Consider the following 15,895-nt stretch of genomic DNA (forward strand, 5'->3'; position numbering starts at 1 on the left):
CCCTAGGCCATAGGCCGGCGTACGCGTCTCCCCGCCCCCGCCCCACCATGCCGCTCCCTCATAGGCCGGCGCCCTCGTCTCCCCGCCCCCGCCGCCCCTAGGCCGTCCCTCATAGGCCTGAGCGTCGCTTCCTGTGGACACGCCCTCCCCGCGCTCTGGCGTCGGCCACGCGCTGGGTTGTAAGACGGGCCCCACCTGCTTCTGCGAACCCCGTGGGTTTCCGCCGGTCGCCAGTGTTTCTGAAAGTAAAAGGAGGGACGCCTGAACGCCTCGCGAGGCCCGAGGAGCAGAGAGTAGGGAGTCAGAGGCCGTCCTGACGCCCGCTCAGACCTCCGGGAGGACGAGGAGCCGGCGGCGACCCGCCCCCCAGGTGCCCCGGGCCGCGCCTTACCTGCCCCGCCCCCCCCGCCCCTGAGTCCTCGCCTGCGCTGCGGATCTCCCGCCTGGTTTGGCTCACGAACTGCGTGCAGACCCGAAAGCAAGCACGGAGTTGTTTTCTTAGAAGAGTGTGTCAGCACAGTCGAGCACGAAGTTCCGCATCAGAGGTCAAGAGGTTCCGAGAGGTTCAGGACGTCCTTCCAGGTCCCGGACCCACGTTAGGCACTAGCCTCGCCCCCAGCATTTCTACCCATTCGGTTAAGAATCGGGGGCTGTAGTTTGTACATGAATGAATACACATCGTTAAGTATGCGTGGCAGCCCTTTGGTGAATGCTTAGTACCTTTTTTTTTTTTTTTTTTTTACAGATTTCTTTGAGAGAGTAGAAGCAGGCTCCCCTCTGAGCTGGCTTGATCCCAGGAGCCTGGGGTCATGACCTGAGCCAAAGGCAGACACCCAGGAGCCCCTACATTTTCTCATTTTATCCTTTTAACAAGTCTTGGAGGCAGGAATCCCAGTCCCTTCACGGGTTTAAGAAAGTTACGTCGTTTTTCCTTTTTGCTAAAAAGAGAAATACCGAAATCAGATTTGGATTCCAAGGAGGAGGCTTGGGCCTGCCTTTGTCCCTCCCAGATTGAGAGAGGGACAATCAGTGTGTTTGGCAGGCCTTTTTCTGCTGCAGTAAAACTGAAGAACAGGATCCTGTGCAAACCCTCCCCAGGGGCTCAGCATGCAGGAATTTATTTATTTATTTAAAGATTTTTATTTATTTATTCATGAGTGAAACAGAAAGAGGCAGAGACATAGGCAGAGGGAGAAGCAGGCTCCATGCAGAGACCCCGACGTGGGACTCGATCCTGGGACTCTAGGATCATGCCCTGGGTGGAAGGCAGGCATTAAACCTGCTGAGCCACTCAGGGATCCCAGCATGCAGGTATTTTTAAGGAAGGCGCTGGTATAGTCACAGGCATCCTATCATCCCCATTGGGATGCCCACACCCCTTCTTGGGTGAAACTCTCATGGCAAAATGATACTTGAGTTAAAGCAGCAGCAGCAGCAGCAGTTTTCTGTTTTCCTGCAAATGATACTAATTAGTCTAGTGAAGTTTTATCATGGTAAAGTGGTTTGCTAGAGGCCATGTCTTTTGACCGAATCCAGTCGTTTCTTGTTACAGGATCGTCTTGGAAGTGGCGGACTTTGATCTGGGGCCTTGGGGAAGAAGAATTTGGGAAAGGCAAGTGAGGCATTCCAGGTGAGAGGAATATACATGCAAGGGGGGGAAGATTGTAGTGAGCCGGGGACGGGTCGCAGTCCTTAGTGCTCATTTGGTGCAGAGGCTGAACACTAAGAAAGAAAACGATTAAGTGGTTTAGGTTCTGGAGAACGTGAAGTGGTTTAGAATCTGGTCCAGATTCTGGAGTTTGGACTGCTTGAGGTAAACCAAAGTGTGAATCGAGTGATGTTCTGAATCATTGATGAGCCTTGGTATGAAAAGTTAACAATCTGGTTTTAAGGGAGGTTAGTTTGGCAGAGTTAGGCTATGGGGGGGGGGGGTACCCAGTGGGGATGGTAGTAAGAGGGAACTAGGAAAGAATAATATACCACCCTATGTTTTCTTATCCCTCATGGAGATTTTTGGGAGGTTTACATTTGAGTTACTTCTTTTCAAGCATAGAGAGGCAAAATGACCAAAGTAGGGAAAAAAAATTCAATTAGTATATTTAATTTCTTCAGGTGTTACTCAGCTGGGATGTACTCTTATATAACAATGTTACTATAAATAAATTTTAAATCTTTTTTTTTTAAGATTTTATTTATATATTCACTGGAGGCACACAGAGAGAGATAGAGACAGAGACATAGGCAGAGGGAGAAGCAGGCTCCATGCAGGGAGCCCAACATGGGACTCCATCCCAGGTCTCCAGGATCACACCCTGGGCTGAAGGCGGCGCTAAACCGCTGAGCCACCAGGGCTGCCCTATAAATGAATTTTAATCACATACTTTATAACGACTATTCTAGCAGTGGGAGAAGTAGTATCCATGTATTCCAAAAGGCCATAAAGGAGATTATGTTAAGAAAATATTGTCAAATACTAGGACGTTGCTAAATCCTGGGACTGGGACATAGATGCCAGAAAACACAAAATCCTGTTACTTCAGTTCTCAGGGCAGAAGGAGAAGTTGGACTTGGGGAATAGGAGTGGACTTGTGATAGACAAAAGAGGAAACGGAAGCTGGAAGTGCACCAGGGAGAACCATGGCAAGCTCCCAGCTTTCCCTAGAAGTCGGGAATCATGGAGCACGTGCTGTCTGTTCCAGCTGCTTCTGGGACTCAGGCCATCACGTGTCGGAGCTGGGCAAGTCTAGGCATAAACTTAGGGAAGCCAGGCCTGCTGAAGTTAGCTGTGTCATCTCTCTGCCTCTTTCCCTCTGCCTCTTCTCCCACCACAGTTCTTCGAGAAGGACTAAGCCAGCCTTTTTTCTAGCCCTGATCACCTTTAGTTGTAAAATGGGTATTGAACATGGTTAAATGCAATGTTAAGAAATAACATTGGGCAGAGGGGGTGCGCATCTGGCTGGTTCAGTGGGTAGAGCATGTGACTCTTGACTTTGAGGCTGTGAGTTCAAGCCTCACATTGGGCCTAGAGTTTCATCTGACAAAAAAAAAAAAAAAAAAAAAAAGGAAAAGAAAGTAACATTGTGGTGCAATGTAAAGAAAGAGCTCTTAAACCTACTATTTTAAGATGAAACATATTTTTCTTTGGAAGTTGGAAACTTACCAAAAAAAAATAGTTACGGTCCCTATGTGAAAAGGGGCTTTTTATGTACAGTTCTATAAAAGACAACAGTCTTTCCCCACCAGGAAATTAAAAGCATTTCTAAAATGATGACCTGTGTTTTATCCCAGAGGGTAAGGATGAGGAATATGATAGTCCAAAACCAGAATGCCAGATGCCTTCCTGGTCTCCATTTCCTTTGCTTTTGTTATTCAACCCTCCTGCTCCAGTAGTCCTGCCCCCAGTTGTCATCTAACCCTCAACCCAGCTGTTACAATTTTTGAACAGTGCAGACAACATGAGGGCGTAACATATATTGAATTCCTCTTCTTTCTCTCTTGACACCATGGTGTCCTCAGTCCAGTAAGTGTCAGACTGGTTTTCCATTTGTCTCCAGGACTTTCATGTATGGCGTACTCCCCATGATCATACCAATAATTTTTACAAAATCAAAAGTTTTCCTGATGTCCATGTCACGAAGTGTGAACATCCACGGGGTTATTCCCAGTCAGTTCCTGGTTAGATACTAGAGCTACAAATCATACCTAATTGCATTCTGTGTTTATTTCCTTCACTAACTTATCAGTGGGCTTTATTAAAAGTTAATACATTTCATAGAAAAAAATCAGTTTCTCACTTAGATGTCTAAGTGTAGAGGATTTTTGTCTGTATGTGAAGCAGATTAAAATAAACTGAATACTCAGAATCTAGCAATCTGGAGTTCCATGTCACTTTGTATTGAAAAAGCCATTTCATTAAAAATTATCCCATCTCTTCAATTCCAGTGAAATTTTATCCCGTTCCTAGGCATATCTGTTAGGAAGTTTATGTTGACATCTTTAGAAATATGTTTATTTCTTGGTTTACAATTTTCATGCGGATTTGTTATAACTCTGAGAGAATAATCTTTCCCAGGTCTGATATATTTGAAGTCAAATGTGAAATCTAAGTGTCATGATAATTTATCATCTCAATCTTTTAGGATGAACCTATTTTTTCTTCCCGGGAATATGTCCTATGCCAGTGACTTTGTGTTGCAAAGTTTTCTGCAGAAGTTCAAGAGAATATTTATCAACCTGATAAGCACAAGTACTGGAAAGGCACTGTCAGAGGTAAATAGGAATTGTTCCCTTGAATGCCTTAGTCTATATTGTTATTTCACTTTAAAAAGCTAATATATATGTTTTCTACATAGATAAATTACGATGTTACTAATGAAGGTGATACGAATGAAGAGGGAGACTACATCAGTTATTGATTTCTGTGTGAAAAACCAGACCAAAACTTCTTGTGTTAAAAAAAAAAGTTAATTTTATAGTTCTGTGGGTTGACTAGGCAGGTCTTTGGCAGATCTCACCTGAACTCACTCAGGCTATCTTATGCATTGAATTCAGATGTCTGGATAATCCAAAATGTCTTAACATACCTGATAGTTGGTGTTGGCTGTTAGCTGGGATAATCTGGTTCTTCTCCAGATGTCCTTTTTTCCTCAATGAGACTAGAGTACTAGCATGAGTCTCAGATCAGGACTCCAGCATTGCCAAATCCAGTGCAAAAGCCCTTACTACACCTCTTTTTGCTTCACTTTGTTGATGTGACATTGACTAAAGCAAGTCATGTGGCCAAGTACAGAGTCAGTGAGTGGGCTCAGCATCTCTTGATGGGAGGAATGGCAGAGATTTTGTGGCCATTATTTACCTATGATGGAAGCTTTTCTCCTTTTCTAAAAACCTATCCTTTTTTTTTTTTTTTTTTTTGGAAGCAACAGTAATCCCCAGTCATAAAAGTATTGCCTGGCCCTCTTACCTTAGTGTGGCTAACATGGAAGCATTGTGTGCAAACAAAAACACATGTCATTAATAAACAAGGATTAAAAGACTGTCATTTTGGGATGCCTGGGTGGTTGAGTGTCTGCCTTTGGTTCAGGTCGTGATCCCAGAGTCCTGGGATCAAGTCCTGCAACAGGCTCCCTACAGGGAGCCTCCTCCCTCTGCCTATGTGTCTGCCTCTTTCTCTGTGTCTCTCATGAATAAATAAATAAAAATCTTAAATATAAAAACCTGTCATTTTACTCTGACTAATCACAAAAATACAGTCATTAAATTAACAGACATAGGTTAAAATTTGTTCATTCCTGTCTTTATACAAGCTTATGATTACTATTGACATTCTAAACAAAGACTAACCAATATTCCAGGTCCCATTTATACCCTGAGTTGTTCTCCCAACTAACAATTGTGTTGTGAGAAAAGAGCAGTGGATAGAAACAGAAGAAGAGGGAACTGCACAGTGGTGTCTAGAAATGAACTCTGCACTAAGAAATAGTAGCACAAGATGATGGCTGAAGTATTAGCACTACTTGGGCAAGATCGTGCTTGATGCAATAAAGTGTTTATAATAAAAACCATAATATAGGGGATCCCTGGGTGGCACAGCAGTTTGGCGCCTGCCTTTGGCCCAGGGTGCGATCCTGGAGACCCGGGATCAAATTCCACGTCGGGCTCCCGGTGCATGGAGCCTGCTTCTCCCTCTGCCTGTGTCTCAGCTTCTCTCTCTCTCTCTCTCTGTGACTATCATGAATAAATAAATAAAATCTTTAAAAAAAAAAAAAAAAAAAAAAAAAAAAAAAACAAACAAACAAACAAAAACATAATATAAAAGTCACTTATATTTACTTGAGGCCTTGTAATTTACAAAATGTTTTCCTATGTCTTATCACATTTATCCTTGTGATAATTACATAAAGTGTTCAGGATGATGATGATCCACATTTTGCACTTAAGGCTTTGGGCACTTCTAAAATCAGCACTGTTAGATGGAAGAGCCAAGATCTAAAGGTACCTGATAAGTAGCCCCATTCTTATTTTATATTAAAATTTCATGCAGAAAGAAAAAAAAATATATGGCAGTTAAGGAAATACCATTAGGAAATGAGTTTTGAGAGAGATCTGGGTGGCTCAGAGGTTGAGCATCTACCTTCGGCTCAGGGTGTGATCCTGGGGTCCAGGATCGAGTCCCCACATCAGGCTCCAGCAGGGAGCCTGCTTCTCCCTCTATGTCTCTGCCTTTCTCTTTGTGTCTCTCATGAATAAATAAATAAAATCTTTAAAAAAAAAAAAGGAAATGAGTTTTGAAGTTTTACCAAGACAATGTATTCTAAATAAATACATTGATGTCCTTGTTTGTTTTAGGACTGATAGAAATCTTACATGGGATAGAATTTCATTTGTCTGTAACTTCTAAACCAATGGAGAGAAAATGGGAAGCAAAACTGAAGCAAATTGAAGAACGAGCATCTTGTTATGAGAGGAAACCGTTGTCCTCGGTATACAGACCAAGACTGTCCAAGCCAGAAGAACCACCCTCCATTTGGAAATTATTCCATCGGCAGACTCAAGCTTTTAATTTTGTTAAAAGCTGTAAAGAGGTAATTTTCTCATCTACTTTTTTTTTGGGGGGGAGGGAGCTATTATAACTTAAGATTTTTTAAAAAAAGGTTTGATTGTCTTCATTTCACTTCACATGGTCTACCAAAAGAATTATTGTGATCTAAATATACCACTACAAAAAAATATTATACCACTACAAAAAATATTCCTCTGAATTGCTGGCCATTTACTTTATATTTGCAATGAAAAAGAATGACCTATGTAGTGCCAATTAGTTTAAAAAATTTGTAATGAGGGCACCTGGGTGGCTCAGTTGGTTGAGCAGCTGCCTTCAGCTCAGGTCATGATCTCAGGGTTCTGGGATTGAGTCCTACATCAGGCTCCTGCTTAGTGGGGAGTCTGCTTCTCCCTCTCCTTCTACCCCACTACTAATGCTCATGGTCTCTCTCGCTCCCTCTCTCTCTTTCTCTCTCTCTCTCTCTGGCTATCTCAAATAAATAAAATGTCAAAAAAATTTGTAATGACATTTTTTAAAGTTTCAGTTGAGATATAGTTGATAGTTTCAGGTGAACAACGTAGTGATTTAACAATTATGTAGATTATAAATGCTCACCATAAGTCTAGTCATCATCTATCACCAAGTTAACTACAAAATTGATGACTATATTCCCTGTGCTGTACTGTTCATCACCGTGACTTATGGTGTCTCTCTATCCCCCTTCACTCCAGCAAACACCAGTTTGTTCTCTGTATTTGAGTCTGTTTCAAGTGTGTTTTGTTTTTAGATTCCACGTGTAAGTGAAATCATATGACCCTTGTTTTTCTCTAACTTATTTCACTTAACATAATATCCTCTAGGTCCATCCATGTTATTGTGAACAGCAAGACTTCCTTTTTTTTTTATGGCTGAGTAATATTCTTTTGTGTGTTTATATACTGCATCTTCTTTGTCTTCATTTATCAGTGGACACTTAGGTGTCTTTCATGTCTTTGCTATTATAAACATAGGTACATATATATTCTTTTGCATTAGTGGTTTCATTTTTTCACACATACTGAATTCCTAGAATTGCCTTCTCTGTAGTAGATTAATTAACCATATAATTGTGGGTTTATATCCTGTTGCACTGATTTATGTGTGTACTTCTTGATTATTTTAGCATTGTAATATACTTTGAAATCTGGGGTTGTAATACTTTCAGGTTTGTTCTTCTATCTGAAGGTTGCTTTGGTTTCTGTGGTCTTATGTGGTTCCATACAAATTTTAGGAGTATTTGTTCTAGTTTGTGAAAGACATTATTGGTATTTTGGTAAGGATTGCATTGAATCTATAGATTGCTTTGGGTAGTATGGATATTTTAGCAATATTACTTCTTCAGATCCATGAGCATTGTATATCTTTCCATTTGTGTTGTCTTCAATTTCTTTTATCATTGCCTCATAGTTTTCAGAGTACAGGTCTTTCACCTCCTTGATTAAATTTATTCCTAGGTATCTTATTCTCTCTAATGCAACTGTAAGTGGGATTGTTTTTTTAATTTCTTTCTGATAGCTCACTATTAATATATAAAAGGGCCCTCAATTTTTGTGTGTTAATTTTGTATCCAGTGACTCTACAGGATTTATTTACTTGTTCTAATTGTTTTTTGGAGTCTTTAGGGTTTTCTATACATAGTATCATGTCATCTGCAAATAGCGATAGTTTAATTCTTCCTTAGAAATTTGGATGCCAAAAAAAAAAAAAAAAAAAAAGAAATTTGGATGCCTTTTTTCCCTTCTTTTCTGATTGCTATGGTTAGGACTTCTAGTACTATATTAAATAAAAGTGGGAAGAATGGGCATTTTTATGTTTCCCTAATCTTAAAAGAAAGGCTTTCAGCTTTTCACTATTGGATATGATGTTGGCTGCAGGCTTGTCGTATCTGGTCTTTATTATGTTAAGGTGTGTTCCCTCTATATTCACTTTGTTGATAGTTTTATCGTGATGTTAAATTTGGTCAGATGCTTTTTCTGCATCTTTTGAGATGATCATTTGATCTTTATCCTTCATTCTGTTAAAGTGCTGTATATGTTGATTGATTTGTGGGTATTGAACCATCCTTGCACCCTGGAATAAACTTCACTTGATCATGGTGAATGATGCTTTAATGTATTGTGTTGGGTTTGCTAATATCTTGTTGAAGATTTTTGCATCTGTGCTCATCAGAGATAATGGTCTGTAATTTCCTCTTTTTGTAGTGTCTTTGTCTAGTTTGGTTTGAGGGTAATGCTGGTAGCCCTGTAGAACAAATCAAGAAGCATTCCTTTAAAAAAAAAAAAAAAAAAAAAAAAAAGGAAGCATTCCTTCCTCTTGTATATTTTGGAATAGTTTGAGAACTCTTTTTGGTAGAAGGGCACCTGGGTGGCTCAGTGCTACCTTTGGCTCAGATTGTGATCCTGGGGTCCTGGGATTGAGTCCCACATCAGGATCCCCACAGGGAGCCTGCTCCTCCCTCTGCCTGTGTCTCTATCTCTCTCTGTGTGTCTCTCATGAATAAATAAAATTTTAAAAATAAATAAATGTTTGGTAGAATTCAGCTGTGTAGCTATCTGGTCCTGGACTTTTATTTTTTGGGGAATTATTAAAGAAATTTTTATTGGGAGTTCAATTTGCCAACATATAGCATATAACCCAGTGCTCATCCCGTCAAGTGCCCCCCTAAATGCCCATCCCCCTGCCCACCTCCCCTTCCACCCCCCCTGTTCATTTCCCAGAGTTAGGAGTCTCTCATGTTCTGTCTCCCTCTCTGATATTTCCCACTAATTTTCTCTCCTTTCCCCTTTATTCCCTTTCACTATTTTTTATATTCCCCAAATGAATGAAACCATGTAATGTTTGTCCTTCTCCGATTGAGTTATTTCACTCAGCATAATACCCTCCAGTTCCATCCCCGTTGAAGCAAATGGTGGGTATTTGTTGTTTCTAATGGCTGAGTAATATTCCATTGTATACATAAACCACATCTTCTTTATCCATTCATCTTTCTTTTTTTCTTAAGATTTTATATATTTATTCATGAGAGACACAGAGAGAGAGAGAGGCAGAGACACAGGCAGAAGGAGAAGCAGGCTCCACGCAGGGAGCCCGACATGGGACTCGATCCCAGGTCTCCAGGATCACACCCCAGGCCGAAGGCAGTGCTAAACCAATAAGCCACCAGGGCTGCCCCTATTCATCTTTTGATGGGCACTGAGGCTCCTTCCACAGTTTGGCTATTGTGGACGTTGCTGCTATAAACATCAGGGTGCAGGTGTCCCAGCGTTTCACTGCATCTGTATCTTTGGGGTAAATCCCCAGCAGTGCAATTGCTGGGTTGTAGGGGAGTTCTATTTTTAACTCTTTGAAGAACCTCCACACAGGTTTCCAGAGTGGCTGCACCAGTTCACCTTTCCACCAACAGTGTAAGAGGGTTCCCCTTTCTCCACATCCTCTCCAACATTTGTTGTTTCCCGTCTTGTTAATTTTCCCCATTCTCACTGGTGGGAGGTGGTATCTCATTATGGTTTTGATTTGTATTTCCCTGATGACAAGTGATGCAGAGCATTTTCTCATGTGCTTGTTGGCCATGTGTATGTCTTCTTTGGTGACATTTCTGTTCATGTCTTCTGCCCATTTCATGATTGGATTGTTTCTTTGCTGTTGAGTTTAATAAATTCTTTATAGATCTTGGATACTAGCCCTTTATCTGATATGTCATTTGCAAATATCTTCTTCCGTTTTGTAGGTTGTCTTTTAGTTTTGTTGACTGTTTCTTTTGCTGTGCAGAAGCTTTTTATCTTGACTAAGTCCCAACAGTTCATTTTTGCTTTTGTTTTTCTTGCCTTCATGGATGTATCTTGAAAGAGGTTGCTGTGGCCAAGTTCAGAAAGGGTGTTGCCTGTGTTTTTCCTCTAGGATTTTTTTTTTTAATTTTTATTTATTTATGATAGTCACACAGAGAGAGAGAGAGAGAGAGAGGCGGAGACATAGGCAGAGGGAGAAGCAGGCTCCATGCACCAGGAGCCTGATATGGGATTCGATCCCGGGTCTCCAGGATCGCGCCCTGGGCCAAAGGCAGGTGCTAAACCGCTGCGCCACCCAGGGATCCCTTCCTCTAGGATTTTGATGGATTCTTGTCTCACATTTAGATCTTTCATCCATTTTGAGTTTATCTTTGTGTATGGTGTAAGAGAATGGTCCAGTTTCATTCTGCATGTGGCTGTCCAATTTTCCTAGCACCATTTATTGAAGAGACTGTCCTGTTTCCAGTGGATAGTCTTTCCTGCTTTGTTGAATATTAGTTGACCATAGAGTTGAGGGTCCATTTCTGGGTTCTGTATTCTGTTCCACTGATCTATGTGTCTGTTTTTGTGCGAGTACCACACTGTCTTGATGACCACAGATTGGTAGTACAACCTGAAATTGGGCATTGTGATGCCCCCAGCTCTTTTTTTTTTTTTTTTTTTAATATTCCCCTGGCTATTTGGGGTCTTTTCTGATTCCACACAAATCTTAAGATGATTCGTTCCAACTCTCTGAAGAAAGTCCATGGTATTTTGATAGGGATTGCATTAAATGTGTAAATTGCCCTGGGTAGCATTTTTTCACAATATTAACTCTTCCAGTCCATGAGCATGGAATATATTTCCATCTCTTTGTGTCTTCCTCAATTTCTTTAAGAGCTGTTCTGTAGTTTTTAGGGTATAGATCCTTTACCTCTTTGGTTAGGTTAATTCCTAGGTATCTTATGCTTTTGGGTGCAATTGTAAATGGGATTGACTTCTTAATTTCTCTTTCTTCAGTCTCATTGTTAGTGTATAGAAATGCCACTGATTTCTGGGCATTGATTTTGTATCCTGCCACACTGCCGAATTGTTGTATGAGTTCTAGCAATCTTGGGATCTTTTAGTTTTTCTATGTATCATGTCATCTGCAAAGAGGGAGAGTTTGACTTCTTCTTTGCCAACTTGAATGCCTTTTATTTCTTTTTGCTGCCCTATTGCTGAGACTAGGACTTCTAGTACTATGTTGAATAGCAGTGGTGAGAGTGGACATCCCTCTTGTGTTCCTGATCTTAGGGGAAAGGCTCCCAGTTTTTCCCCATTGAGAATGATATCTGCTGTGGGCTTTTCATAGGTGGCTTTTAAGATGCTGAGGAATGGTCCCTCTATCCCTATACTCTGAAGAGTTTTGATCAGGAATGGATGCTGTATTTTGTCAAATGCTTTCTCTGCATCTATTGAGAGGATCATATGTTCTTGTTTCTTCTCTTGCTGATCTGATCAATCACATTGATTGCTTTACGAGCATTGAACCAGCCTCGCATCCCGGGGATAAATCCCACTTGGTCATGGTGAATAATCTTCTTAATGTATTGTTGGATCCTATTGACTAGTATCTTGTTGAGAATTTTTGCATCTGTGTTGATCAGGGATATTGGTCTATAATTCTTTTCAGTGGGGTCTTTAGTTTTGGTATTAAAGTGATGCTGGCCTCGTAGAACAAGTTTGGAAGTATTCCATATCTTTCTATCTTTTGGAACAGCTTTAGTAGAATAGGTATTGTTTCTCCTTTAAACATTTGATAGAATTCCCCTAGGAAGCCATCTGGCCCTGGACTTTTGTGTTTTGGAGGTTTTTGATGACTGCTTCAATTTCCTCCCTGGCTATCAGCCTGTTCGGGTTTTCTGTTTCTTCCTGTTCCAGTTTTGGTAGTTTGTGGTTTTCCAGAAATGTGTCCATTTCTTCTAGATTGCCTAATTTATTGGCTTATAGCTGCTCATAATATGTTTTTAAAATCATTTGTATTTCCTTGGTATTGGTGGTGATCTCTCCTTTTTCATTTGTGATTTTGTTAATTTGAGTCTTTTCTCTTTTGTTTTTAATAAGGCTGGCTAATGGTTTATCTATCTTATTAATTCTTTCAAAGAACCAACTCCTGGTTTTGTTGATCTGTTCCACAATTCTTCTGGTCTCTATTTCATTGAGTTCTGCTTGAATCTTTATTAACGTTCTTCTTCTGCTGGGTGTAGGTTTTATTTGCTGTTCTTTCTTCAGTTCCTTTAGGTGCAAGATTAGCTTTTGTATTTGATTTTTTTTCCAATTTTTTGAGGGATGCCTGTATTATGATGTATTTCCCTCTCAGGACTGCTTTTGCTATATCCCAAGGATTTTGAACGGTTATATCTTCATTCTCATTAGTTTCCATGAATCTTTTTAATTCTTCTCTAATTTGCTGGTTGACCCATTCATCTTTTAGCAGGATGGTTCTTAACCTCCACATGTTTGAATTTCTTCCAAATTTCTTCTTGTGATATAGTTCTAGTTTCAAAGCATTATGGTCTGAAAATATGCAGGGGACAATTCTAATCTTTTGGTATGGGTTAAGACCTGATTTGTGACCCAGCATGTGGTATATTCTGGAGAAAGTTCCATGTGCACTTGAGAAGAATGTGTATTCAGTTGCGTTTGGATGTAAAGTTCTGTAAATATCTGTGAAGTCCATCTGGTCCGGTGTATCATTTCAAGCTCTTGTTTCTTTGGAGATGTTGTACTTAGAAGATCTGTCATTTACAGAAAGCGCCATGTTGAAGTATAAGTGTATTATTATCTAAATATGTCTTAACTTTGTTTTTTGTTTTGTTTTGTTTTGTTTTAATATGTCTTTACTTTGGTTATTAATTGATATACTTGGCAGCTCCCACATTCGGGGCATAAATAGTCATGATTGTTAGGTCCTCTTGTTGGATAGATCCTTTAAGTATGATATAGTGTCCCTTTTCATCTCTTACTATAGTCTTTGGGATAAACTTTAATTTATCTGATATGAGGATTGCTACCCCTGTTTTCTTTTGAGGACCATTTGAATGGTAAATGGCTCTCCAACCTTTTATTTTCAGGCTGTATGTGTCCTTAGGTCTAAAATGAGTCTCTTATAGACAGCAAATAGATGGGTTTTGCTCTTTTATCCAGTCTGTGAAACCCTGCACCTTTTGATGGGATCATTAGACCCATTCATGTTCAGAGTTACTAGTGAAAGATGAATTTAGTGTCATCATAATACCTATTCAGTCTCTGTTTTTGTGGATTATTTCTTTGGACTTCCTCTTTCTTTTACAGAGTCCCCCTTAATATTTCTTGCAGAACTGGTTTGGTGGTCACATAGTCTTTCAGTTTCTGCCTATCTTGGAGGCCCTTTATCTCTCCTTCTATTCTGAATGAGAGCCTTGCTGGATAGAGTATTCTTGGCTGCATGTTCTTCTCATTTAGGACCCTGAATATATCCTGCCAGCACTTTCTGGCCTGCCAGGTCTCTGTAGAGAGGTCGGCTGTTAACCCAATACTCCCCATATAAGTTAGGAATCTCTTGTCTTGCTGCTTTAAGGATCTTCTCTTTATCTTTGGAATTTGCAAGTTTCACTATTAAATGTCGGGGTGTTGAACGGTTTTTATTGATTTGGAGGGGGGGAATCTTTCTATCTCCTGGATCTGAATGCCTGTTTCCCTCTCCGAGTTAGGAAGTTCTCAGCTATGATTTGTTCAAATACACTTTCTGGTCCTCTATCCCTTTCAGTGTCCTCTGGAACCCTAATTAAACATGGATTTTTCCTTCTGAGGCTGTTATTTATTTCCCTTAACCTTTCCTCATGATCTTTTAATTGTTTTTCTCTTTTTTCCTCAGCTTCCTTCCTTGCCATCAACTTGTCTTCTGTGTCACTCACTCATTCTTCTACCTCATTAACCCTCGTCATTAAGATCTCCAGTTTGGATTGCATCTCATTTAATTGATTTTTAATTTCGGCCTGATTAGATCTAAATTCTGCAGTCATGAAGTCTCTTGAATCCTTTATGCTTTTTTCCAGAGCCACTAGTAGCTTTATAATTGTGCTTCTGAATTGGCTTTCTGACATTGAATTGTAATCCAAGTTCTGTAACTCTGTGGGAGAGAGGACTGTTTCTGATTCTTTCTTTTGTGGTGAGTTCTTCCTTCTAGTCATTTTGCTCAGTGTAGAGTGGCTAAAAACAAGTTTTACTTGTTTTTTTTTTTTAAACAAGTTGTACTTGTTAGAAGCATGAATTCTTCTCTGTAGTGTTCCAGCTGTTCTCTCTTTGAATCTTAGGCTGAATTCGTAGGTTTTCAGGATGATTTGAAACTTACCTACATAATTTGGTGGGGACACTTGACTTGGGGACCTGCTCTTCCGCCATCTTGTCCCGTCCCTTTTTGGGGAATTTTTTGATTACCAATTCAGTTTCATTATTAGTAATCCATCTGTACAGATACTCTATTTCTTCCTAATTCAGTCTTCATCCATTTCTTCTAAGTCTTCCAGTTTATTACATACACTTTCTCATAGTAGTCTCTTATAAACCTTTGTATTTTTGTGGTGTCAGTTGTAACTTTTTGTTGATTCCTGATTTCATTTTTGAGTCCTCTTTTTTATTCTTGATGAGTCTGACTATGTTAATTTTATCTTTTTAGAGAATCAGCTCTTAATTCCATTGATCTTTTCTATTGTCTTTTTAGTGTCTATTTCATTTATTTCCACTCCGATCTCTATTTTCTTCCTTCTGATTTGGGCTTTGTTTGTTCTGGTTTTGCTAGTTCCTTTAGGTGTAAGTTTAGATTGCTTTTTTGAGATTTTTCTGGTTTCTTGAAGTAGGCCTGTATTGCTATAAAATTCCCTCTTAGAACTGCTTTTACTGTGTCCCATAGATTTTTGAACCATTACATTTACATTTTCTCTTGTATCTAGGTATTTTTTGATTCCCTCTTTGATTTCTCCATTGACCCCATTGACCCACTGGTTGTTTAGTAGCATGTTGTTTATTCTCCACGTGTTATTTCCAGTTTTTTTCTTGCAATTGATTTTTAGTTTCATTATTGTTGGAAAAGATGCTTGGTAGAATTTCAGTCCTTTTAAGTTTATTGAGACTTGTTTGGTGGCCTACTATGTGATCTATCCTGAGAATGTTCTATGTACACTGAAAAGAATATGTTTTCTTCTGTTTGGGGATGAAATGTTCTGTATATATTTTAAATGCATATTGTCTAATGTGTCATTCAAAGCCAGTTTTACTCTGTAGATTTTCTGTCTGGATGATCTGTCCATTGATGTAAGTGGAGTGGTAAAGTATCCTACTATTACTGTATTACTGTCACTTTCTCCCTCTTTGTCTATTAATACCTTATATATTTAGGTGCTCCTATGTTGGGTGCATAAACATTTACAATTGTTATATCCTCTTGTTAGATTGATCACTTTATCATTTTGTCATGTTCTCTCTCTTTCTTTAAAAGATTTATATATTTATTAGAAAGCATAAGAAT

The 15,895-nt window shown here is 39.7% G+C and overlaps 1 protein-coding gene across 7 annotated transcripts in view; it reads left to right on the top strand.

The window, feature by feature from the left end:
• The first annotated feature begins 131 nt into the window (after window positions 1-131).
• Window positions 132-15,895, top strand: part of PRIMPOL (primase and DNA directed polymerase) — a 58,938-nt gene continuing 43,174 nt past the window's right edge. For 2 of the 7 annotated variants that reach the window (XM_072775939.1, XM_072775942.1), the window contains exons 1-4: window positions 136-293; window positions 1,553-1,630; window positions 4,140-4,269; window positions 6,349-6,584. In XM_072775939.1, the coding sequence (XP_072632040.1) occupies window positions 6,405-6,584 (180 nt within the window). In that variant the 5' untranslated portion in view covers window positions 136-293; window positions 1,553-1,630; window positions 4,140-4,269; window positions 6,349-6,404. Of the gene's footprint in view, window positions 583-1,552; window positions 1,631-4,136; window positions 4,270-6,348; window positions 6,585-15,895 lie in introns of those variants that run through there. The other 5 variants (XM_072775938.1, XM_072775945.1, XM_072775940.1 and 2 more) reach the window with 5 other exon arrangements.

Source organism: Canis lupus, chromosome 15 (assembly GCF_048164855.1).
Source record: "Canis lupus baileyi chromosome 15, mCanLup2.hap1, whole genome shotgun sequence".
Classification (NCBI taxonomy): Eukaryota; Metazoa; Chordata; class Mammalia; order Carnivora; family Canidae; genus Canis; species Canis lupus.